Source organism: Cryptomeria japonica, chromosome 3, assembly GCF_030272615.1.
Source record: "Cryptomeria japonica chromosome 3, Sugi_1.0, whole genome shotgun sequence".
NCBI lineage: Eukaryota > Viridiplantae > Streptophyta > Pinopsida > Cupressales > Cupressaceae > Cryptomeria > Cryptomeria japonica.
In genome coordinates, this window is record NC_081407.1 from 893259846 (window position 1) to 893287303 (window position 27458).

The following is a 27458-nucleotide window of genomic DNA, read 5'->3' on the forward strand; positions in this document are numbered from 1 at the left end:
AGAAATTAATCTCTCCTCTCATCAAGGGGAGGTTCCCTATGAAATTTCTCCTCTAATTAATAATAAATTAAATTTGTTGGTTGGTGTTGGGCATATAACTCTCTTTTTTTATAGTTTATATTCTCCCTTCACCTGGGTACAATTTCTCCCTTCACCTGGTTACAATTTCTCTATCTCTTTAGATACTTAAAGAAATGAACTATGAATCTAACAAACTACACCAAGAGTTACTATTAAGCAGTACAAAGTCTCCTTGAAGGTAACACTAACTTAAAATGATTATTACAAATCAAACAATTAGAAACTTAGCTTGTAGTTCAAAGTCTTCAAGTATAAATTTCTAATCCTTTAAACTACAAGTAGTCGCGGCAATACAAAGCTTACCACTAGTTACTTAATTTATCAGAAGGTTTCCCAAATAACTTAAGAGCACACAGTCTACTTGCACGATTTAGGAGTTCTTTAACTCACATGACAATATCTTCAAGATCAAAGAAATAAAGAACATATATATTCAATGGACATAGGAACATTAAATTATATAAACAATTTTCTTGATACAACACAAAGTTTGAGATCAACAAAACTGTTTTCTTTATTTGCTTGATAGAATTTTCACCACAAAAGCCCAAAGTCTTAGTTGGGATAAAAATTTGCAGAGTTTTGCTAAGCATGAAAAATATCCATATTTACAAATGAGGTCCTCCTTATATAGGAAAAGAAGTTGAGAAAAAGGTGGGCACAGTTGACTTATTCAACTGCACAGTCCCATTTTACTACAACTACAACATAAAGAAAACGTGCAGCTGCATAAAAATTGACAGCATCTATCAGTGCAACTGCATAAAGGAAAGGTGCCAAAAGGGGGCACTTAATTCTTCATTCTCCTCCTCATTGGATTTCTGAAAATCTTCGAACTTAGCCAAGATAGCTTTCATCTCTGCTTCGATCGGCATCGGGGTAGAACTTGTGATCACTCGGACGCGGGACATTGCATCTTCAATCTTTACCTGTTTCTTTTTAACATCCTTTAGCATGGATGTGAGGACTTCAAAACTAACCTGGATCTCTAACAGCTTATCAAATGTATCAAGTGAGAAATCTTATCCCGTGCAGTGATCCATCAAGGAAAGGAATTCCTGCGTGGCAACTTCAGTAGTGACAAGATTTTGGTCGCCATCATATAAATAACAAGGAAGATCAACAACTTTGGCAAAAATGAGATCAACCTCGTCATCACCTTCTTTCTTCTCCCAGTCCAGTTCCGCAATCATTAACCTTATTGTCTCTTGCTTATGAGACAATAAAGACAAGATCTGGATGTACTTCTCCCTTATGGGAATTACCTTATTTTCAACAAGGACATATATCCCGAAGTCCTCCATTTTGCTCCAAAAGGTAGTACTTTTCACAACTTCCTCATCTTCATGTGATAAAGAGGTTTTGAGTCCTTGCATCTGACTCTGGATTACTTCATAATCCGACAATAGTCCCACTGTTGAACTCAGAAGATGAGAGCCTTCTAACCTTAGCCATGAAATCCACTCATCCATCACTCAGCCTTTAGCTCCCACCTGTTCAATCTTCTTTAAAGCTTCGGTATCTATTGAGGATCCTATGGGCTCAATTTCTTGAGAAGTTTGTGTGACCTTTAGAAGAACATTGGTCAATTGTTCACACTTCTGCTTCAAGATATTTTTCTTGTCCCTCTCCCGATCCAATCTCCTCAAAAAAGAATTCAAGGTTGTCTGAGAATCCAATTTAACACTCTCATGGGTTTCCACCCCAAGCTCTATGACATGCATGGTATAATCTTCAGATCGTATATTGCCTTTGTCCTTTTTTGATGATGGCACCATAACCTCAGCATACTTTCTCTTAGAAGCCAAGTCTACTACCACTCGAGATACTGTCTTTGGCTTCTTTGTTTCCTTAGGCTTTGGAGGAACCAAAAGTTCAAAGTCAAACTCATCTGGAGAAATTACCTATTTTTTCCTCTTAGGGGCCACTACTTCCATCCAAGGGGGTAATTCTAGATTGTTCGATGGAGTAGTAGCTCCTTGTTGATTTTGAGTTGAAGTTTTGAGAGAAGGTTGACTGGAGCTCAGAGCAATTATGAGTGTTATTGATGGCATCAATATTGAAGTATCTAGTGGAACATTTGCTACCATTGACACCTCTTCAGTTATAGATGGGAGAGTTGAAGGCGTCGTGAATGCAACTTTAGCACTTACCAATGGTGGAATTTCTGTGGTGGTGGTGGTAGTGACAGGTAAGTCTACCGAAACCTGTTCTGCAAGTGCCTCTTCCAAGACTTCATTAAAAACCATCATCGTGGATTCCATAGTAGATGAAGGGATATCATCTAGATTGGAGAAGTTGGTTATTGTGAAAAATTGATTAGTGGCTTCTGATTGTGCCATACCCATACTTAGATCCCCATCTTGAAAAACCTCATCCTCTTGGTCAGAGTCAAAGTCAATAGAGTGGATGATTACCTGTGAGGTAATCGGGTCATCAACTTTAGCTAGATGTGATGTTTCTTCAACCTGTACTTCCTCTTGTTGAGGAATTTCACCTTCTTCAATTTCCTTGGCAGGCGGTTGTTCTGGCTCTTTAGTCACTGCTTCCTGTACTGCGGATGATGATTCACCTTGTTTGGACCCTTTTACTATAAATTTAATCTTGGGCCCTTTCACTTTTGATTGTATCACAGGAGCTGAGGATAGTGCTTGCGGTTCTGTCCTGCTCTTCGTTCTCGTCTCGGCTGGAGCTGTCTTGCCAATAGGGCCATCAATGTTATCATCATCTTCTGAACTAGGAGGAAGTTGTTTCATCCTGAGATTCTTCTTTACCAGCCATGCATTGGTGTTTTCCAGGATGGGAGCAATTCTTTGAGTGATTGATTTGCTCTCCTTCTTTGACCATTGTATGGGAGGAAGCGAAGAGTCAGCAATTTTCTTCTCATAATAGACCGGGTCTATTATGTCATCCAAATCTTCCATGGTCGTTGGGATCTTTTCTAAATCCAAGTTTTCAATTTGTTCAAGAGTAAGGCGGGTGAAATCCATCCTTCTTATGTCCTCATCATTTTGGCAATCTACCCAAACATCTTCCAACCTATAAACATGAGTATAACTCCTTTTGAGTTTGTTCTTTATGCCACGAAAGTCAAAATTGTTTCGGGCCTTCTCATGGTATTCCACTGTATTTCCTCCTCCATATTTTTGGCCTTGGGATTGGTTAGCACCGAGTACCTATCGATTGATTCTGGGAACTTCAGTCCAATCTTATGTGCTTGTGATTGTTTTTCATGCACATTAATCAGTTGTCTGCACAACTCCATGAGGACGATTTTGTGTGAAGGGAACCTTGGTAGAATAAAGGGCGTACCTGAGAAACATCCAATTCGGATGTAAGTGAATGTGGGAAACTGCAGGAATACACACCGAAAATGAGATACCCTATTATAAGCAGCCTCTGATATTCTTCGCTTTTGCAAGCCTTTATCAAAAATGCACTTCCATACAGCGAAGAAGGCATCATTAACTCTTTTGTAATGGCTACCTTGATTCTTGATAGTAAGTTGATCATAGTACTCCCAAACGGGTACCACCCTCCTATCACCCTTAGTAGATAAGCCTGGATATTGCCTCTTTGAAGTAGCCGCATAAACCAGATATGAGGTCATATAAAATTTCAGTGTTACTTTGACCTCCTTCAACTGAGCACAAAGGGCATCATTGATCTGTTCGCCCCAATCAATTCTTGTTGCTCCTTTCCTGATTATTTTCATATAGTAGTACATCCAGCTTTGAAAGTAATGAGAGTCTTTTAACCCCCTCACCCTTGATAACATGATGACCATGTCATTGTACTCCTCATTGAAATCACTCTTGTGAAAGCCCTTAGGCCATCGTGAGGTTAGGGAACTTCTTGTGGCCGAGAGGAAAATAGTATTGATTACCTTCTTGCATTTATCGTCGCTTTTCTCATAGTACTCTTAAGCACTTTCTTGAATAATATCAGCCACCTCTTCAACTTGGGAACCTTTGAAGACACTATTGAAAAATACACTGTCCAGGGTCATGATGACATTCTGATCTTCATCTTTCCACTGTCTTGTATTTGGATCAAAGTAATCTGCTACTGCAAGCACAAATTCTGGATCATGAGCTACAACTGGAAAAGATGCATATTTATGCAACTCAGAGTTGATCAAATTAGTTAGGCGAGCAGGAGCCTTCTTAACTCAGTCTATGTGCGAGGGTAAAACCATTGGAAAAACCAGCACATCGGACTTGATGTGCACACAAAGGGAAAAACAATCGGTTGACATGTCGAGTTTTAAAATCCGACATGTCAACCAAACCTTCACCTCTCCGCATATCAGACTTTAAAATCCAATATGCGAAGGTTAAGATCCCGCATATCGGACTTTAAAATCCAATATGCAGATATTCCACCATCCAACTGCATAACGGTCTTTAAAGTCCGTTATGCAGAGACATTTAGGAACATGAGGGATAAAGCGAGGGGGGAACAATCAGAGTTTAAAATCTGATTGCCCCCCCCCCCGACACACCAAGCAAAACCCGGAGGGAAATAAAACACACAAGGAAAAATAAAATGCAAACAAGAAAGAAAAACCCGAAAAGAAAACATGAAACCCTACCTTCTCTGCAACAAGCGATTTTTTGAAAGATCTGACAATGGCGCGATCAAATCCACGAGATGGCGAGCAAAAACGACGGAGGGAGCACGGAGAAGAAGAAAACACAAACGATAATGAAGAAAAGAAACCAAAAATTAACTAAATAAACCTTTAAAATTATCAATTAATGCAGCATTAATGACAACACGCAGTGCATGTCGGACTTTAAAGTCTGACATGCAGGCTTAAAAAACCCTTGCAAGTCAGACTTTAAAGTCCCACATGCAATCTCTGGCCAAACAGCCTGCAGTTTGGACATTAAAGTCTGAACTGCAAAGGAAGACTACCTGCAGGTCGAACTTTAAAGTCTGAACTGCAGAGGAAGACTACCTATAGGTCGGACTTTAAAGTCCTAACTGTAGGCTTAGATCACCTACAAACGCACATCGGACTTTAAAGCCTGATGTGTATAAAGCAAAAAAGTACCCTGCAGTTCGGACTTTAGGTAAAACAGCAAACTTAGGAAAGACTAAGAAAACACTGAAAACGGAAAGTGAGAAGCTAAACGAACTAACTAACGAAATCGATTAAGACCTCTTGGAGACCGTAAGGTACGAAACGGACCAGTTTCGTAAGGTTGCCTCACGATTTTGGTCGCACTGAAATCGCGGACAACACAATAAACCAACCAAACCAACTCTCTGCAACACCGAAGCACAAGAACACACATCAATGACAACAACACATTTCAACAACTCCAATATCCAACACTAAGTGTCCTTTCTTAACCGCCCATGCTAAGCAATTAAAGCGCTCTCCACATATTTGTTGCTCAACCGGCTCCAACAAGCGTCACTAGAGAAATGCCACCAGCGCCCAAAGGTACCTTTGTTTGCTTTGTGCACTAACACAATCACATGGGTGACCAGTGGCCAACCCCCTAAGGTCTTGATTTGTCCTCCAAGCCCCAATTTAGACATTCGTTTCAAATGACCATAACTTACCATAACTTTCTCATACGGAAGAGAAATTTTTCAAATAAGATATTGTGAAAAGTTGGCTTTGTCAACTTCGCAATGGTACAAGTATTTTTCAAAAAAAATGTTATTTTGTGCCAAGTTTTTAGATTTGAAGCCAAATCTTGTTTTTGTACCTCTTAAATCATATATTTTTGCTCCAACCTCAATTTTCAAGATTCAAGCAACATCAAGAAGGTATTTAGTAGCACTAGAATTCTATACATGCACTTGTTGCATAATTGTTTCTAGAATTTCCTTTGGAAACAACAATTTTCACTTTTGGGCTTCACATTTTCCATAAATTGGTGAGACTCGACACTACTCTTGCGCTATGCAATTTTGAATGAGTGTCGCTAAAACAGAGGTTCATGTCATATTAAATTCATTAACAAGTATCTTATTTGGTTGTAACATGTTTCATTGTAAGGGTTTATTGAATGAAACTAACAAACGTAGTGTATGGGAATTGTTTTTAAAATTATTTTACCACAAGAAATTCTAAACCACTAACAAGGAATTTTGCCACCAATAGTTGCAATTATAAAATACTAATAGCTTCTAGTATGAACAAACTTGAGGGTGCAACACCTACCTCTTTATTGAAATTCTCAAGTGCAAATCACCCCCACTAGGGGACAAGGACCAATAGTCGTGACGGATAACTTTGTCAACATGTTGTCGTCACATAAAATATCGTAAGATCATTTTTTTTAGAAATGTAAAATGGACACTTAATTATCTACAACTAAGGTTTGAAGACGTGACTCATCATCCAACTCATCAAAATAACATGTCTAGTGCAAAGTGTTCAAAAATGTCTTCTTAAATATTCAACCAAAACTTAATCTAAAAATCCCTAGTAGTTGAATAAAAAAATATCATTTGTAATTAGTATGATATCATATTTTTATGTAAATTTTAATTTATATGCAACTTAAATGGACCAAATGACTATAAGTAATCATGAGTGTGTTATCTATAACTTATATATCCAACATCGAAAGACCAATAGCTGAACACAAAAAATTAGTTGATGTTATAAAAATAACATATTATTATATAAATACAACTTATATTGAACACAAAAGGACCAATTTTTGAACACTAAAACCTTTGGAAAATCCCTTACATTTTATGTAAAAACAAGGTATTTATTGTGCTCACTTTTTATATTTGTGATAAGACAAATTATTGATATGAAATACTCCAATGCATATACATTGCTACCCCAATAGTTGTACACAAGAATAATTTATTTTCACTATGGTAACAGTACTTGTTAAGTGACCATCTTATTTTATAAATGACACACTTATAGTGGATAGCTATATTATTTTATTTGAAACAAAAAGTGATTTATTTCACTTCTTAATGAATGTATTTAAGCCTTTGGTATATAACATTTATAGGTTCTCTTGTGTTCAAGTATTGGCCCATTTTGACCAACATTTGGTAATTTTTTATTTACATGTGAATTATTTATTTACAATATATAATACAAATATGTGGCAAGATTGGGTCTTATAAGCACAATTGCTATAACGACTATTGGACCCTATACAACTATTGGCCCCTTTCCCCTACAACCACGCAAACTTCTTTTTGCACCTACAAATATTTTCACCAGCTCTAGTTGACCTTCCTCTCACTCATTTCTGCTTTTTCCTGCCTCTGTCTCTATCCAAAACGCATTTTAAAGAGGCCATGGGTTTTCCTTCTGCCATGCGCACAGAACTTGACACTGACCTGCACTTAATTTTTTCTGATAGATGGGTCATCATGCCCTCTTAATGGCATGGACGCCCTCCTCCATTTCCCTGTGCCATTCCCTTGCAATAAAAGCCATCTACCCACCATCGGAGGGGAGTTTATCTCCGTTTATACACCCATCTTCAGTTGTTTTTGGTCTTTAGCAAAAATTCCACAACTGAGCTTTTTTTTTCCATTTTCATTAGACATGTTCTCATTTTTATATTATGTCGACCAATGTGACTGGTGAATCCACCAGCCCACTATCAATAATTCTCGTAAATCATCTAGAAAAAGGGTAAGAGGTTTACTCGACTCTCATCCCAGAGTGGAGCGATAAGCTAAAGATCAAGGACATAACTTGCACCTAGTAAGGAATTCAAGGTCGAGAAATTCACACAATGTGACTCAATCTCATGGTTACAACAGGTTAAAAGGCTTTGAGACTATTCTCAAGATAGTTGCTAGGTCTGCTTTGTTGCATCCCTGGCACCTACAATACCATTCCAATTCTCATGCACATGTCTCCACAAGATATTAGTACCTTGTTAGTTTGAATGTAACTTACATGTACAAATATAACCATGTCATATACTAAGACGAAACCAACTAATTCATAAGTTTCAATTACTCAACAAATTGTAACAATTAACAATTGAAGTACCAAGTCTACAGATCATCAAGTCCATACAAGCACTCAAAGATATCAAGTACAATTATAGTTTCAACATTAGGGTTCCCGCCTTAGTCCAAATTACACCGGGACGTCAAGCGATTACTTAAGGTCAGACACCATGAACATTGTTTATTGGCCTTGAAAAAATATCAGCCTAGCCCTTAAATTTTCAATCAGGAACTATCATCTAGCATAGAGGTAATTATTGCACTTGCATTATGATGGATGTTAACAAATCATATTGTCATATTGTATGAGAAAAAGGCAATGCCCAAATCCAAAGAATTGGATACCAAAGAAGCATCTATTGTAAAGTTGGAAGCAGCACATGCAGATTTGCAGGGTAATTGCAACAGGGTCGATACTTGCATAAACCAAAATACATCTACACAAGTTCTCTGATGAAAACTAAGGTTAACTCTCTGCCATCTGGGCACAGTTGTATGAACATGTTACCTGCAATTCATATCCAACCTTCATATTAAAAATCATTTCTTATAAATCTGCTTTTAAGGAAACATTCTCCATTCAACTTAGAAAAACAAATGAAGACAGAAAAAGTAAATTATTTTTTTCATAAAATGAAACAGCGCAAAAATGTCCTAATAACACAACACACAGCATGTGCGTGCATAGAGGGAGGGAGGGGGAAAGTATATTAAAAAAATGTCACCGAGACAGAGAGAGAAGTTAAATAAAAAATGAATATTTTAAAAGGAGGATATTCAATGCAAATATCCAAATGGGATGCCATCCGAATTCTTCCATCTACACCTAATCCATTTAAAGGTGACACAGCTTTTCTACAAAAATTTTCTCTTCAAACTTCATTAATATTACTTCCAAACTGTCAGTACGCTCAAACATTGAAACTTCTCGGAGATTGAAAAACTGCTGCTGATTCTGGAGGCTGCCATCTTGAAAGCTGCTTGAGATAAAAGAGAACCTTGGGAAGGCTTAGAAATCGCTATAAACAATCCACAGACCAAAGCCTATAAAGCATACCAAAATATCAAAGCAAATAGTGCTTACTTTTATTGCTACAATTGTTCTGCCATTAGATATAAACACTAATTTCCTTAACTCTGCTGCATCTAGAAGCAAGAGTGGGCCTTTCCAGGACAGAGAAAGTAATCTTTGAATTTTGTACCGCACAAGGATGACATGAATTGTTGCAAGATATCTGAGATCTTCATGGATGAATTGTGTTAGGATACATTTCCTTGCATAAAGAAATGCCCTGGTGTTAGAACTTGAGCAAGATGGTCGTCACAGGAATCCAGTGCCTGCAAAGGTGCATTTAGCACATACATGGTATGCATTGTGAATCTCTAATATGGTACATGTATTAGCTATTCAACATAGACTTTGCATGTTGCATAACAAACTGAGGAAAACCCAAATTCTAAGTGAATAACTCAGTTTGGCAATTCCCAGCACTACAATGGAACCAAAAATATTAAGTGTACCAGGAAATATTATTATTTCCAATTATATAAAAATGTTCAGCGATTCCTCTGGTGGCAGAAGTGCATAAATACGAAACAAGTAAGCCTGTTTGTCAGCAATGTCATTACACTACAGATGAATTTGAGAAATATAGTCTGCTAGAGCAAAAACCAGAAGCAGCTGAACTATGTCCATGAAAAAATTAATCATTCTATAGTTCCTCTAGCCAACAAAATTTCAAATCCTCCCTGGAATAGGAGGGATTCTGATGTGTCAAATGAATATATAGTTTATATTTTGAAAACCTTACCAGCCAGAATGATTTCTGGTAGAGGTAAAATTGGATGGTCGTTTCCTAAGCAAGGGTAACCATGGTGGTTGGTGATTCCAGCGTACCCCTAGTTCCATTCAAGACTGTCACTTTGCCATCAGAATCCACATCAACTATTGCAGAATCACCCTCCTTAATTTCACCAGTAAGCATTTTTTCAGCCATACAATCTTCTAACAATCTCATGATTACCCTACGTAAAGGTCTTGCACCATAAGTGGGGCTATAACCTTCATCTACAATTCTCTCTCTGAACCCATCTGTTACTTGAAGATGAATGTCCTTCCCTTTGAGACGTTCAATAACTTCTTTAAGCATGATATCTGAAATCTCTTTTAGCTCACTCTTGTTAAGCTGCCTGAACACAATGATTTCATCAAGTCGATTCAAGAACTCAGGACGAAAATATGATTTCAGTTCTTCATTCACAAGACTCTTAATTCTTGTGTAACTGTCATCCTCTTCATCGTCAAAATCAAAGAGGAACCCTTTGCGACGCCCTCCTTTCTCAATCACACTGCTTCCCACATTAGAAGTCATTATCAGGAGAGTATTCTTGAAGTCTACAGTCCTCCCCTTACTATCTGTTAATCTTCCATCTTCCAGAATTTGAAGCATCATATTGAATACATCAGGATGAGCCTTCTCAATCTCGTCAAACAGGACCACTGTATAGGGACGTCTTCTAACAGATTCAGTAAGTTGTCCTCCTTCAGTGTAACCGACATATCCTGGGGGCGAACCAATCAATTTTGACACAGTATGCCTCTCCATAAATTCACTCATGTCTAACCGGATCATTGCCTCTTCTGAACCAAAATAGTATGATGCCAATGCTTTGGCAAGCTCTGACTTCCCAACACCAGTGGGACCTGAGAAAATAAAGCTTGCAATTGGCCTATTAGGATTCTTCAAACCAACTCGGGCTCGGCGGATAGCTCTACTGATCGCTTTTACAGCCTCATCTTGCCCTATAATACGTTGGTGAAGAGTTCCCTCCATCTTCAAAAGTCTGCCAGACTCATCCGATGAAACCTTTGCAACAGGAATACCTGTCCATATAGACACAATTTGTTGGATATCTGCCTCTGTTACTGTTGGACCAGCATCACCCATCTCAGTCTCAGCCTTTGATTTTTCTTTCCCTTTCTCTGTTATGGTAGCAATTTGTGCCTTCAATTCCATCTCTCGGTCCCGAAGCTCTGCAGCCTTTAAAACAGTATATATTCAGCATGAAATTGAATATTCAAAATGTAGATATTAGCATATTCATGTGTACAAAAATAAAACCTAATGATATCCAAATCATTATCAGACCTTTTCAAAGTCCTGACTTCGAACAGCTTCATTCTTTTCCTTTGTTATCTGTCTCAATTCTTTCTCCAGCTCTTTGGCTTCCTCAGGAAGCTGAAAATGAAACCAAACAATCAATTATTCCAAATGTATAAATATAAAGGAACCGCTCTCAAAACATGTTCACATTATTGTAGCGTATAATGCTTTCTAATAGCATATAGCAGAACTTGTCAACCAACCTGTGCGTGTCTCAAATGCACTCGAGAACCAGCCTCATCAATCAGATCAATTGCCTTATCAGGAAGGAAGCGATCGCTGCAAGTATAATAATAAATTCCTTATTCTTCTTATCAAATCCACAGAACTGTATTCAGTATTCACAACTTGCAAGCTTGAAGAGAAATACAGAATTATACCTGATATATTGATTAGACAATTGAGCGGCAGCAACCAAAGCCTCGTCAGTATAGCGCAGCTTGTGATGTATCTCATATCGTTCACGTAAACCTCCCAGAATCTGTATGGCCTCATCAACAGTAGGTTCTGGGACCTGAACAGGCTGGAATCTCCTCTCAAGAGCTGGGTCCTTCTCAATGTGTTTTCGGTATTCATCAAGAGTAGTGGCTCCAATGCACTGGTCAAAAAAAAAAAGTGTCCTCGTATAAGAAGAAAGGAACTATAAAATGACTATAAAACGAACAAGTTCTTGCTCCAAAAGTGCTGAACCAAGCAAAAATTAAGAAGAAACATCAGCAAATTCAAAAATAGAATCCAAATCATCTTACCTGTAGTTCACCACGTGCAAGGGCTGGCTTCAAAATATTAGCAGCATCTATAGCACCTTCTGCAGCACCTGCTCCAATTAAAGTGTGTACTTCATCAATAAAGAGGATTATGTCATCACTTTGCTTAATTTCATCCATTAACTTCTTCAATCTTTCTTCGAACTCTCCACGGTACTTGGTCCCAGCCACAAGCAGGCCCATATCTAAAGTAATCACCTGCCCAGCATGAAGAACATTTGTTACTACTTTATGGAGAGAGATCAGCATACAATATTTACTAGCTCAGCCTTCTAAAATACAGATATATATTAAATGCTCAGAGTTATCAACCATTGAAGCATCTTCTTGTAAATATCTAGGCAAACTGAAAGAAAAGGATATTTTCAATTTCTCTGGATTATATTTGGAACCGAAGAGAGAAATTTTCAAAAAGAGAGCAAAAAATATTTTTAAGTTTTACTATAAGTTACCAGTTCGAGTTCATGTTTGGGTATGGAAACTCAGCTACACTGGTACAGAAAAAATATTGGGTTTGGGTACATCCATACAATAAAATTATAAAAACTATTTGAATCATAAATATATTTGCAGTGTCACCAGGAGACCCGTCTCCTACCCCTGGAGATGCGTACCAGTACCGGAGATGTCTCCGGAAACTTCTTGATGCATAAGGTTCTTTTGACTGCCGTCTCCTGCCGTCTCCAAAGTCTCCCGACCAAAAAATGAAGTCTCCTCCTAAAAAACTTGGGGCAAAATGCAGTAAAAAGGCAAAAAAAATATAAAAAATAAATAAGAGAAACTTACAGCAAAGCGAAGCCATAGGGAAATAACTAATAAGGAAATTGTTTCGCAGAAAGACAAAAATCCATGCAAATCCATTCAAAGTTATAGTGATTGGATCTATTGATAGCATAGACTTTTTGTGAGGACTGATTTCTTATCATTGTAATAGTCTAAATAGAAATTGCCTTCACTATTTAGCAGACAATATTGAGTGTGCTCAACATCTATATTACCTTACTTTCACTAAACAATTTAGACCGGCTATTAACAGTATAAACAATTTTAATTTCAATTTTTGTTCAATTTTAAAGTTGAAGTTAAACTTTACCATTGTTCCTGTTTCAAAGTTCTCTGTCATGATATGTTTTAGAAATTATTAAATTATATTTTAAAAAAAATTGGCGTCTCCAAGTACCCCCGTCTCCTATTTTTGAAAATTAGCCGTACCAATACCGGTACCAGTCTCCAAGTACCCCCGTCTCCTGGTACCAGTCTCCAAGTACCCCCGTCTCCTGGTAACCTTGTATATTTGAATCACTTCAGATAACACGACATATATACAATAAACAACTCAACCATGAATAATTTAATAAATTTAAGAATATTAAAAATTTAATAAATTAAAAAATAATAAATATTAAAAGTTAAAAAGAATTTTAAAACATTAAAATTAAATGAATTTAAATCTAACCTAAATATAATCAACGGGAAAATAAATAAGTTAAACATAGAAATGAAAAAAGGAGACCACTTTTGGAAATTGGGTTGCAATGGGGCATCTTGTGGTAACCCCTATGGGAGTAGGTATAGTTTTTTATAGATAAAATAGTCAGGATTTCCATTAAGAACCCACCCTTCATGTATATTTAGGAAAAAGATTACAAAGAAAAAAGGCGGCCAAACAACCAGAGTTCAAGCATCATATCTAACACAAACAAAAACAACTGAACACAAAGTATCGACCATACAATGCATGGCTCCACAACTATTAAGAGAAACCAACCAAAAACCTACACTAGAGATACCAATATCAAATCACCCCCCACCACTCACCTCCTACCAATGGCTCACCTTGAACAATCACGTACTCTCCAACCCAATTTTGCACACTTGAAGCACAAAGGTTACCACCCAACTGCGCAACGAATTGTACAACAATTGGGGGAAACAGAGGCAAAATCGTAAGTCTCCTAGGATACTCTATATGAAATAAAGAGCCACAAAAGATGGGAACAGAAAAATTGCTATTCACTCCTACATGTCCGTTTTGATGAGTAACATAAAGCCAACCAAATATATCCTAGTATCATTGCAATGTGCTCTCAAAACATCAACCTACCTATGAGCTGCAAAGGTTGCAGACTCGACTCTAGCCAACCCTAATTCCTCCTTCAACCAACCACTAATAAAGATTTCAACAAACCTAGCAATCTCTGTGTTGCTTCATTGATTCAACAAGAACAATTGCAGCAAGCATACACCTTTTCATCAAATATAAATGCAGCCAAATCAGTTACACAATCTCCATGCAACCCCTCCCTCTACCAATTACCCGTAGCAAGACAACACTCACCCAATCCCTTGTGAACAACCACTAGGGTAGCTTCATTTTCACAATAGAAGATGCATTGAAGGCAATTCACCAAGACAACACCTTCGGGTTGACACCTTTGCCTTTGGCATCACTCCTTTTGCAAGCCATACCCATAAAAAGCCAAAGACCCCCACCAACCATAGCAAGAATAATAACAAACCAAAGCCACATTGCCAAAAATTTAACAAGGCTCACTACGGAACAAACAATAGTGCAAGCAACTATCAGCTGCCTACCTCTCTCTACATATAGCTAGGGAGCCCACTCGCAGGATCCATTACAACACACCTACCTCCATAGTAAACAATAATCCAACTAGTGCCAAATCTTACTGCAATCTCCTCCAAAGGGCCAAAACCACGATTGCAAGACTTAGCAATGAAATCTCTATTCCCATAAGCCTATGATAAATAGGCATATTAAACCTATATTGCAGAGTTTGTCCCCTAGAGTGCCAGATCCAGGTCCAATTTGAACCCTGTTCGTTTCCAAATTCGGTTCCTCTGCAGGTTCGAGCAGGGTGCACCATTTTGGGACCTAATTAGTCCTTAGCAAAACCCAAATGCCCATGAACCATAAACAAACAAAAATCGGCAATTTTTAAACCTTTTTTGGCGCCCAATTTGACTTCAACGCCATAAGAACCATTAAAGTGACCATTAAAACCATGGAAAGAAGACTCGCACGGACTCACCTAGAATATATACATGAAATATAACATTTTACTTATACTTTAAGTTACATTTCATGCATATATTGGTAGGATGTTTGAGAGTGGTTTCAGATCTCTAGGAGCAGCTTGTGGTTGATACATCGCAATGTGTAACAAATATAAGGTATCTGAGCTAGTATGACTCGCAGCTGCATAGATTCAAATAAATTCTTCTGTTGGTCATGAAAACACTTTTAATATAGTTAGACCCAAATGATTTTGTCGTTAATATTTATTTAATAGTTGCATTTTATCTCTATTACAATTTCACATCATAAAGGGAGAGTATCACAAAATTATTCAATATTTAAAAAAAAACATATGATATCTTTGTGAAAGAATATTAATTGGAATATCTATTCTCATATCTAAGTTTTTTCATCCAATGATTTAGATCTCTGTTCTTTATTTTTTGACCACTCTTTTTATAGTCTCAATTTCTTAATGCAGTCATATGTGAAAAGAAGTTAAGGTGGTAAATATCTTGCACAATCAAACAAATGTAAAACAGGTCCTAAGAATTAGAGGATCTAGCAGTAAACATGACAAGCAAGAGATAGTATTTAGAAGCCGTTGATTGCATGTGTTTTTAACTTTTTCTTTTTACCAAGTGATACTCCATAGATGAAGTATGTATTTATCTAGGATTTGACTTGAAAGACTAGTTCGAGTTTGGAACTTTGGATGCTCCTATTGAATTCAAGAAGGCTTATTTTCCATGATGTAATTTACCAGTAATTTCATTTAGAATAATTCCCTTAGATATGTTTTTGGCATGTTCACAATCACATTTTTTGGATACTACATTTGATTGTTGTAATGTCCCTTCTTGTGATCTTCCTGATTGTTGCCCTAGAATAACAATTTCTACTGAAGTCTAAGAAGGTAATTCTTATACAAGCATAACTCTAATAAAATATTGTCAAATGAAACACATTATTCAAGATAATCTTGGTTTGTGTCCTACAACAATATTTATAATCATTAAAAAGTAGGAACATATGATAACATTGAACTTTACAAGAATTAACACAAATATCAAGATTTCAAAATAACTTATACATCCATATAAACATCATTTATATTTAAATCCAAAATAGCATTAATAATGATCCAAAGCATATTCTTATAGTAATCGTATTAGGAATTCATTAGAAACATTTGCAAGCCGCAATCTCAAGGATGTTTGCCCTTGTATTGAGAGAGCATGGGTGGATCATCAATCAACCATCTCGAGGTGTCCTTGAGAAGACCCTCAAGCCCAAGAGCACTTAGAAACCTCCTGGCCCATGAGCATTGCATCTCAAGGTGGCATGCTTGAAAGTCCCTCAAGCCTAGGACCATTCATTTGCCTCTCAACCGACAAATATGGTGAGATCTCAGTCCACTCCATCCCTCAGTTCACCTTAGAGGCACTCCATCCTCCTCAATCAATCCCAAGAGCACTCAAATGCCTCCTGGCCCATTCGTGCTACATCTCAAGGTGGTGTGCTAGATAAGAGCATGTAGACTGCCTTCCTCACCAAGCTCGAGAGCACTCATACACCTCCCAGCCCACAAGCACTCCATCTTGGAGTGGTGTGCTTGGTCGAGACTTCACCTCTCATGAACTCGAAAGGCTAGATATCCTTCCTATTTGCAATCTATTTCTAATGAATTCAAAATTGATTAGCTATATGAATTGGCTATTAAATAATTGTTAAAACAAAATGCAATAAAATTAATTACTAAAATCAATTATTTAATTTCTACAAAGTATAACTATTGCATCTATATATATATATATATATATATATATATGAAGAAGTTGAGAAAATACAACTTCAGAGATCCCAAGAACACCTGCAAGCAAAATACCTGTCACGAGAAGAATGAAGGCAAAAGCAATAATGGCTCTGAAGAAGAAGATTATCATTCAGAGAGGGAATCAAAAAAGAAGTACAATACAATCCTTATAAAAAGATATTAGCAACCCTAAGGGTGTGCAACCCTAAAGAAACCTTAAAGAGATAATGTGTATTATTAAATACCTACAATATTATTAAATGCCTAAGTTTAGCTTAAGCGTAGAGTAAATAGACTAATAATTAAATAAATAATTATTAGCCACAACATGATAACTCTAACACCCCCCCTTAAGATGAACTTAGGGAGTAGCTAAAAACAACTAAAGACTAAAAATGCATGTAAACAAAATGCATGAAAGTAACAATGGGTACCGGCAAATAGGCCTGATGAGGTACCCAAGTACAAAAGATCTCTCACAACTGGAGAAAAGGAGAAAACCTCATGGGAAAAACTCCTCTCCTAAAGAGAGAAATACAAGTGAAGGACTGAAGAAGCCTCCAAACAAGAGAATGTTCCAGAAAACAGGAACAAAGGATGAACATGAAGAACACCACTGAAGCCTGAAGCTGCAAACACTGTCAAAGAATAACTGTCGATCTGAAGAACCTCCATTAAAAAAGAAGATGATCAGGTAGAGAAGACTGTAATCTGCATGAGTGCCCTCAAATAACACTACTCGAATCAGATGGCAAATAAAGGCAAACAACTGAACTTGAAGATACAGATGGCAAAAACACCAAATTTTGAAGAGCTGATCAAACGAAGATGGAAGGTTGCCTCCAAAAATAGGAATGAAAGAGTGTCCATATGGTAAATGATCCATCTCACCGAAATGCATAGGTAACTAGCCACTATATCTGCCTAGTACATAGGAACAAATATTGAATACATAGTTCACTCCAACAAACCAAGGAAGCATTAGAACCAACAACCAACAGGTGAAACCCCCCCATAATGCTGACAAGGGAGAGGTGACAGGTACACTGAAACTGAATGCCAAGAAAAATTGCATGACAAAGAACCAAGAATATCGAGAGTGCAACAGAAAGTACAAACACATATAAAAGCTAGTGTCGTGGAAGGAACACTCACTTGACACATATCATGAGGCTAATGTCGTGGAAGGAACATTCACCTAACAAAGGTAGATGGTAAACAAAGACAAACATCAAAACCCTCCATGGCACTTTATAATGGAGTGCAAGTACAATAAGGCACAAGATGTGCAAGATCCCATAATACGTGCAATATAGAGGCACTTTATCTCAATGCGATTACAAAATCATAAGTGCTTACAATGAAAGCTCAAAATGTCAAAAAAAGACACAAGACTGTAAATACATGAAGAACAGCGAAAAACAAGTCATCCCACGCAAACTAGAAGTTTCCAGGAGCTCATATGTCCAAGTAATTCACCAAAGTGTGAAAACACAAAAAACTGAATTAAATGTACCAGGAATAAAATATAGAAAAAGTGCATAGATGGATGTGAAGAGCTCTGAAACACCGTCCCAACATCACTGGAATCGCGAATAACAAAGAAATTGGTGAAAAGTTATGAGCTCGGGACTGAAAACAGCACCTCTGACTTCAAATGGTTGTAGAATGTACCACCAGCAAAACTAGGTGATAAAACCCACATATCTGGAAGGTAGATGAAACTAGCTTTCCAATGATATCTTGTTTGCCAAAAAACGATATCGTATGCCCAAGTTATGGCCAAAAGAAAATAAACCCTCTTTGAGGGCACAAAGAGGGTCACGGGGGGCCAATATGTTGTCCGTACCACTAATGTCAGCATGGCATGATGTTGATGGCGTACCACTAACGTCAGCATGGCGTGATGTTGATGGCGGCGCTGATGCATGGTACTTTTGTTGCAAAAGGGTTGACCTCATTTTTTTTTTAATTAAAAAAATAAGCTTCAAAAAAAAAAATTGCACCCCCAAAATATTTAAACAAATATATTTATGCATCATGATTTTTTTTACCAGATTTTTTTGGAAAAAATTTCTGACGCAAGTATTGACACGTGTGCAGCCGGTACGGTCGTACGAATTTTCATGCCTCATAAAAGCAAAAAGCAATTATGGCTTTGAAGAAGAAGATTATCATTCAGAGAAGGAATCAGTAATGAAAAAGTACAATACAATCCTTATAAAAAGATATTAGCAACCCTAAAAGGATAATGTGTATTTAATAATTAGAATACCTACAATATTATTAAATGCCTAAGTTTACCTTAAGCGTAGAGTATAATACCTATAATTAGAATAATTATTAAATACCTACAATATTATTAAATGCCTAAGTTTAGCTTAAGCGTAGAGTATAATAATATAATAATTAAATAAATAATTATTAGCTAATACATGATAACTCTAACAGGCCCCCTTAAGATGAACTTAGGGAGTAGCTAAAAAACTAAATGCATGAAGCAAAAAATGCAACTACATGATGAAGGCAAATTTGGGTCCCGGCTACAAGGTCCGATGAGGTACCCAAATACAAAAGATCTTTGTAAAGCGGAGAAATAGAGAAAACCACGTGGGAAAAAACTCTACTCCAAAAAGAGATGAAATACAAGTGAGAGACTGAAGACGCCTCCAAACTAGAATGTTCCAAAAGATAGGAACAAAAGGAGAGCAAAAGAATTAGTGAAGCATGAAGAACCTGCAAACACTATCGAAGAATAATTGTCGATCTGAAGAACCTCCACTGAAATAGAAGATGATCAGGTAGAGAAGACTGTAATCTGCATGAGTGCTCTCAAATAACACTACTCGAATCAGATGTCAAACAAAGGCAAACAACTGAACTCGAAGATATAGATGGCAAAAACACCAAAGTCTGAAGAGCTGATCAATTGAAGATGGAAGGTTTCCTCCAAAAAAAGGAATGAAAAAGTGTACTCCAACGAACCAAGGAAGCATTAGAACCAAAAACAAATAGGAGAAACCCCCCCATAATGCTGGCAAGGGAGAGGTGACAAGTACACTGAAACTAAATGCCAAGAAAAACTACATTACGAAGAACCAGGAACAACCAGAGTGCAACAGAAAGTACAAACACATATAAAGGCTAGTGTCGTAGAAAGAACACTCACTTGACACACATCATGAGGCTAATGTTGTGGAAGGAACACTCACGTGACAAAGGTAGATGGCAAACAAGGCAAACATCAAACCCCCCAATGGCACTTTATAATGGAGTGCGAGTACAATAAGGCACAAGATGTGCAAGATCCCAAGCATGCAAGGCATAGTGGCACTTTATCTCAATGCGTTTGCAAAAAAATGAAATGCTTACAAAATGATGTATACAATGCTCAAAAAAAGACAAAAGGATGGAAATACAAAAAGAATAGCCAAAGATGAGTCATCGCATACAAAGAAAAGGATCCTAGGAGCTGAAAACATCCAAGATATTCACCAGAGTGCATAAATGCAAAACACTGAAAAAAGTGTACCTAGAGCAGAATTTGGAAATAAGACCCATACCACTGGAAAGTGCACAGAACCAATTTCCAACGATGTCTTGTGTGCCAAAAAGGAGTCCGGATGCTCAAGATATGCCTCCCGGAGTGCAAAAAAGAACTTTTGGCTTTGACATCAAAAAAAGACATCAAAATAGCAAAAACAGAAGAACAAACCTCCATATTTGAAGAGAGTTCGGAAAGAGCTTTCCGATGCCTATTCGTTTTCGAAAATCCAACTCCGTTTGCCCAAGTTATGATGAAAAAACTACCCCCCTGTCAAAAGGCTTCCAAAGAAAAAAAATTCTCCCTTATGGTGGTGCCTGGGCGGAGCGGCGGCGGCCGGAAGGGCGGCCGGGAGTAGCAAGCAGTCAGGCAAGCGGTGGCCGGGAGGGCAACAAGCGGGCAGGCAGGCTGGGCGGCGGGGCCGCTGGTGGTCAACAGTTTAAAGACCGCCAAGCGCTTGCAAATCGTGGCGGTAACCACCAAGGCTCCCATGGCGATCTTGGAGACCGTCGGCGGCTCCAAGGCCATCACGGTGACTGTGTCGGCTTGGGCAAGCCGTTAAACTGCCCAATTTTATTTATTTTTTTTATTTTTCGTCTTGAAAAACATGCCCAAGAAGGGCATCAAAAAAAATTTGTCAGAGCCACAATTGTCCAAATTGGACAAATTTTATATGAAAATGGGGGTTTTTGGGTGTTCTGAGCTCAACGGTGAGGTCCGTTTGAGCCCAAAATGCCTAGAAACAAAAAAGATCCCCAGATACAAATAAAAAAACTCTGAAAAAGCTTGAAACCCTCCAAAAAATCTTCTGAAAAATCAAGAACAAGCAACAGCAGATGTAGGCTCTGATACCATGAAGAAGTTGAGAAAATACAACTTCAGAGATCCCAAGAACACTTGCAAGCAAAATACCTGTCACAAGAGAAGAATGGAGGCAAAAAGCAATAATGGCTCTGAAGAAGAAGATTATCATTCAAAGAGGGAATCAAAAAAGTACAATACAATCCTTATAAAAGGAGATTAGCAACCCTAAAGGTGTGCAACCCTAAAGAAACCCTAAAAGGATAATGTATATTTAATAATTATTAAATACCTACAATATTATTAAATGCCTAAGTAAAGCTTAAGCATAGAGTAAAATAGACTAATAATTAAATAAATAATTATTAGCCACAACATGATAACTCTAACAATATATATAATTCATAGTAGCCGGAAACTCCTTTGTCCCTCCCTGGGCACGCGTATCCCCGTATCCGTTCCCGTTTCCGAAATGGATATGTATCCGATACAACCTGGATACACGTTGAATATTGTACCCACGCATGCCCAAAATCCTTGATTTCCAACCATGCTAGATACTATGCGATTTGATTTTTTTGAAAATTTGATGTAAATCTTCCTAAATTTAATTTTTAAAACTTTATTCATGCATTTTTAAAGAAAAAAATTGGTATTAACAAACCTACACCAAATGAGAAAGACAAATGAAATGTTTTTCTATTTCAGTGACCCATTTTTGGGGTTATCTTCCAATGCAACTCTACTATTTTTGCATATCGTAAAATGTTATATCAACTCATCATTATTTATGTAGCAATTATGTGTCTATGTTGCTTTTGAAGTAATGAAAATCTCCTCGAATAACTTAGAAAATTTTGTTAAATATAAATGTATGTGTTTTTTATGAATGACGTATCCAGCCGTGTATCCATATTGGGGATCTTAAAAAATGGCCGTATCCATATCCGATACCATATCCCCGTGTCCATGCAACTTTGATATAATTTATTTCTATTCACAAACTTATATCTCAATCTATTATGGCTGATGATAATAATTATTTTTGCCTTATATCTTAGTTTTCTTTTTCTGTTTTCTAATTTTACTTGCTTTCTCCCATGGAAATGTCTCCCAATTTATATCTTTGTTTTCGGAAGAGAGAGGCACATCCTTTGCTAACCATCATCCTTTTTGCAAGGGACATAACTCTTCATAGGCACTGCTTGCAACATGTTTTTATCTCTTGGCTGGCCTCCTTTGGAATTTTCTGCCTTGGAATTATCTTATTTTTAACCTAGTCAGCCTCCTTGTTGCTTAGTAATTATTTTATATCTAACCTAGTCAGCCTCTTTAAATAAATTGCTGCACTTTGAGCCTGATTCAGCCCCATCATTCATTAAATATGACAATTGTTGTGTGTTTAAAGTGAAAATCTTATTTCAAATTTTAATGTTACATAATATATTAGATTTTCACCATAAATATATATTAATGTGATTTATGTTGTTTTCAAACAGATCAGAAAACATGTTAAAAAAGCAGCTTAGGAGTTCCAACATCTACAAACCCTGCTCAAACTCTAAGGGAGTGAACCCTAGATTATAATGTGTCTTTGTATTCCCAAATTACGTGTCATGAGTCATGCCATTACATTTATAGAGTTGTAGTCTCTCTTGTAGATGACCATAATCAATTGATCATTCTTGAGATTGATAAACGGACCCCAATCTTATATTTTGGAAAATTTATCCTTGTATTGGTATGATCCTCTTCCTACAGAACTCAAGTCATGCAAGATGGATAATGAGAGCTGTGAGAATGTGTGTGGTTGTTGATTTCATTAACAAAGTATCACATGGATGTTGGGACTCTCCTAATAAATAATACAGAGTCTAAGGAACTATCCTGCTTAGCCAACCAATTGCTGCCATGATAATTCACCCATATGTTAATATTTAGTGTTGACCTTAGGGATGGTAGTTTTATTTTTAATTTTATTTGCGGGCCTTGTGGCTCCCAAAGCCCCATGTATAATAGCCATTATTTTTTTGTAAACCATATCACTATATTATATAATGCGAGCATTGAGAGCTTTCCACTAAAATAAAATTCAAAGCTACGCACAACAGATAATTTGCACAATGAAAGATCAAAATATGTTTTGTTTCAAACAAATGATAAAGATATCCTGATATATTTCAACCCATGATTGAATTTCATCTTCTCCTTTTTTCCCAAGCCTATTACTTGTGGTTGAATTTCCCAGTTTATTTAATACCCACTTATATTAGATTTTTTATTTTTACCTGGTAATTTTTCTTTGGTGTCAACTCTTGTGTGGAAGATAAATGGTTATAACATCACAAAACTATTGTGGGCCTTGTGGATCCCAAATCCCTAACAACCAGTGTGTTTTTGTTGTAAGGCATAAATATGAAAGGCAAAATTGATAGTAATAGCTTTTGAAAAAATAAAATTCAAGGCTAGGCATGCTGGAAAATTTGCACAATGAGAGATCACATTTTATCTTTTTTCAAATGAACAATACAAAAGATCCTGACATATTTTTACCTATGATTGAATTTCATCCTTTTTTTGGAGTCTGCTAGTCGCAGTTGAATTTGCCAGTTTATTTAGTGTCTGCTTATATGATAGAGAAGGATTGTTCAGTTTTCCACTTATATCATAGAGAAAGATTGTTTCACTTTTTCCTGGTACTTTCTTTTTGGGGGAAAAATTGATTGTGTATGACCAATGTTCATAAAATCACACTAGAGACACCATTACAGTCCTCTATAACCTCCAGGCTGCTATCATCCTGTTATATTTTTAACCATGAATGAATTTTATCTTCTTTTTCAAGCCTGCTACTTACAGTCAAATTTTCCAGTTTATTTGCTACCAGCTAGTACCATAGAGAAATATTTTTTCCCCGTGTATTTTTTTGGTGTTGGTTCATGTGTGGATGATAAATGCTTGTAACATCACAGAACTATAGAGATAGTTACAGCCCTCTATGCACCCCAACTACCATCGTAGGAACACTTTATAGCATAACAAAGAAAAATGATATGAATATTTCGAGCCTACATTAAATCAAATAAGACCATGCCCCACAATATTTGTTTCAAGTGCCATTAAAGATAAACCAAACCCACATCAAATACACGAAGTTGAGTTTTACAGCAGTGAAGCCAAATACGTACCCTTTTTCCCTCGATTGTTTCTGGAACATCTCCAGATGCAATTCTCAAGGCAAGACCCTCGGCAATAGCTGTCTTTCCAACACCTGGCTCACCAATAAGACATGGATTGTTCTTAGTGCGGCGTCCCAATATTTGAGTAACCCGTTCTATCTGTGGCTGCCTTCCAACCACTGGATCAAGTTTCCCCTGCAAGCATAATCATGGTTCTATACTTAGAGAGAGACCAAGAGGACTAACTCATTATTAAAAAAAACAAATAATATCTCACCTCTTCTGCCAGCTTTGTCAAATTTGTCCCATACTCCTCTAGCGTTGACATCTTGTTGCTATTGCCAGCACCACCTCCTCCAGAAGTAACAGCTTCTGCACTTTCTCCTATCAAGCGAATTACCTGTGTTTTGATATAGCATAAGAATCTTACAGAGGCATACAACCAAAATCAGAAATATTGTAATGAGGTAATGTTTACTTGAGCACGGATGTTCGCTGGGTCTGCTCCAAGCTTTTCAAGAACACTAGCTGCAACACCTTCACCCTCCCTAAGCAATGCTAAAAGCAAGTGCTCGGACCCTATATAGTTGTGCCCTGCACACTCAAGGACCAAAAACAGCTTACTTGAAAACACCTTTTTGAATTTCAACCCTAGAATTATAGTCAAAAATTTAAATCACTAATTCTACTGAAAAAAATCTCTTGCAAAGTCAAAACAAACCAAGATGTTGAGCTTCCTCAAACGCCAGTTCTAGGACATGTTTCGCTCTGGTGGTGAAAGGAATTTCCACACCAACAAAACCAGTACCCCTGCCAATAATTTTCTCGACTTCAACCCGAGCCTCCTTGAGATTTATTCCAACTGATTTCAGCACCTTGGCTGCAATGCCCGTTCCTTCACCAATAAGACCTAACAATATCTGCTCTGTACCTACTTGGTTGTGTCCAAGGCGCCTTGATTCCTCTTGAGAAAGCATAATTACCTTAATAGCTTTTTCAGTATAGCGCTCAAACATAGCCACAACCACCCCTCGTTTTCCTTTTCTCTTTGTACATGGAAGAGATACTGCTGCTCTAAAGTTTCTTTTTTGAGGACAACCTATAGTGTCAATTGATGTCCTTCGATCTAAACAAGAAAAGCCTGGCATGTTAAGAGACTTGGCATATCTTAAGGTGTTGCAAATCTTTACACCTTGTTTTGATCTATAGGATGCCTTAATTTGACAATGTTTAGCACTTATTATACTAGCTGAATTGATAGCTGATTGTGCTAGTGCTCCTGCCATCTTTCAGGTTCACCGTGCCTATACACCACTTGATGAGTTATACAGAAGCTGCAAAGCAGAAGATGAGGATCAATAAGAAGACAAAGAAACAATCCCTCATAAATTTCAAAATAATGCTTTACTGATTGATCTCTTGCAACATGTTACAGCTTCAGCTATGATAATCCTTCGGTGATCATATTGTACACATGGCATACAATTGTCTGTGAAAATTCAATACAAGAAAATTAACTTTCATTACAAACTGGCCCATTAGTTAAAACAGCAATCTCATAAATTCCTCAATAATGTTTCACTGGTCTCTTGTAACATTCAAAATTGGAATGCAGCTTCAAATAATGTGATCCTTAAGTAATCTAAACATACAGAGAAAAGATGATATAATTGTTTACAAAGGTGCAACACAGATGTGGAACCAATGGAAGAGATAGACAACTTAGTAGCAATGCACCAGCTCACACACTAAAAAGAGGCAATAATGAGATAGATACAACCATTGCAAAACCTATCTTGGAAATCCATAGCAGGTACCATCAAAAAAAAGATGAAATAATTATTTGTGAGTCAAGGAACCAATTGAAGAGGTATACGGGTTAGCAGCAATGCATGAACTCAAGCACTAAAAAGGGGCAATACTATGTTAAGATAGCTACAGTCATTGCTAAACCTCTCTTGGAAAGCTTTAGTACGTACTATGTACCACAGGAATCAGACCTCATTAATTTGTGGCTTAACCAACTCCACAATAGCCATCATATCCAAGAGAAAGTGGGGCAGCATTATTCTCTTCAAATAGATTAAATAGGCCAAAAACTGACTTTATCCAATAGAGATCAAAGGGCACATAGATACCCTTGATCATCTAAGCATATATCTTCTTCAAGTGATTAAATGTGACAGCATGACATGGGCAATGCCAGCTTGGAAGTCATGTATTATTCCAGTATGTTCAAAAGCTCATGCATAGAATTATTTCAAGATAAATAACTATGTCGTTAATAGAGAAAAAAGATTGCTTAGTGAAATGTAAACATATTAACAAGAGAGTTGGGAGAAGAAGGGGAAATGGGGGATAAAATTTGAAATGAACCCCTTCATTCAGAAATTCAGAAATTATTGCTTTTCGATTACTTTGCATATTTACTACCTCTTCTTCCTTCTTGTTTAGAATTTAGTTTATTATTGTTTAAGTTTCTCGATTCCCATTATCTTATACTGTCCTTTCTTTTGTAATACTATATATGTTGCATTTCAAACACAATTTACTGATTTTTGGTTCGTATTTCTTGCTTAATTAATTTATTTAGGAAAAATTTTAATATATTAATTAAGGTTTTGGTTTTTAATATGTTTGTTCTTATTTTAATAGTGATTGATATTGCACTAGTTTGAAATTATATATTTTATTTTAATTTTCAATTTTTACTAATATATCATTAACAGTCATCTATTATCTCTTATCATACATAATAATAACATACGTATTAATTTGTATAATATTTATTCCAAATTAACAATATTAAAGCATCAATTCTTTCAAATGTTATCGAGTATAATATAATTTTAATAATTCTCACATTTTCATTTTCTGTTGTACTTTCTAAGAAACTGTAATGTCCTCAACCCAAAATTTAATATTACTTTCAGATCTGGAAAATAGATTCACAAATATTAAACCAAATTTCACTGAAAATACCAACACTAGTGAGCTAGTCTTACATAAAAGGACATTAAATTGAATGAAACTTCATAGGACACCACTGAAATATATTTTATGATATCCACAAGCATATTATCAGGTCTAAAACCTGATTT

General features: G+C 36.8%; 1 protein-coding gene across 1 annotated transcript in view; it reads right to left on the reverse strand.

The window, feature by feature from the left end:
* Nucleotides 1-8119: 8119 nt before the first annotated feature.
* LOC131059732 (ATP-dependent Clp protease ATP-binding subunit ClpA homolog, chloroplastic) overlaps nt 8120-27458 on the reverse strand; it is a 48491-nt gene continuing 29152 nt past the window's right edge. Inside the window, exons 2-11 of the mRNA XM_057992763.2 lie at nt 25079-25691; nt 24836-24951; nt 24635-24757; nt 24367-24552; nt 11960-12175; nt 11591-11808; nt 11414-11489; nt 11196-11285; nt 9858-11087; nt 8120-8554 (exon numbers count right to left, since the gene is read on the reverse strand). Coding sequence (XP_057848746.2) covers nt 9903-11087; nt 11196-11285; nt 11414-11489; nt 11591-11808; nt 11960-12175; nt 24367-24552; nt 24635-24757; nt 24836-24951; nt 25079-25643 — 2775 coding nt within the window. The 5' untranslated portion in view covers nt 25644-25691 and the 3' untranslated portion in view covers nt 8120-8554; nt 9858-9902. The remainder of the gene's footprint in view (nt 8555-9857; nt 11088-11195; nt 11286-11413; nt 11490-11590; nt 11809-11959; nt 12176-24366; nt 24553-24634; nt 24758-24835; nt 24952-25078; nt 25692-27458) is intronic.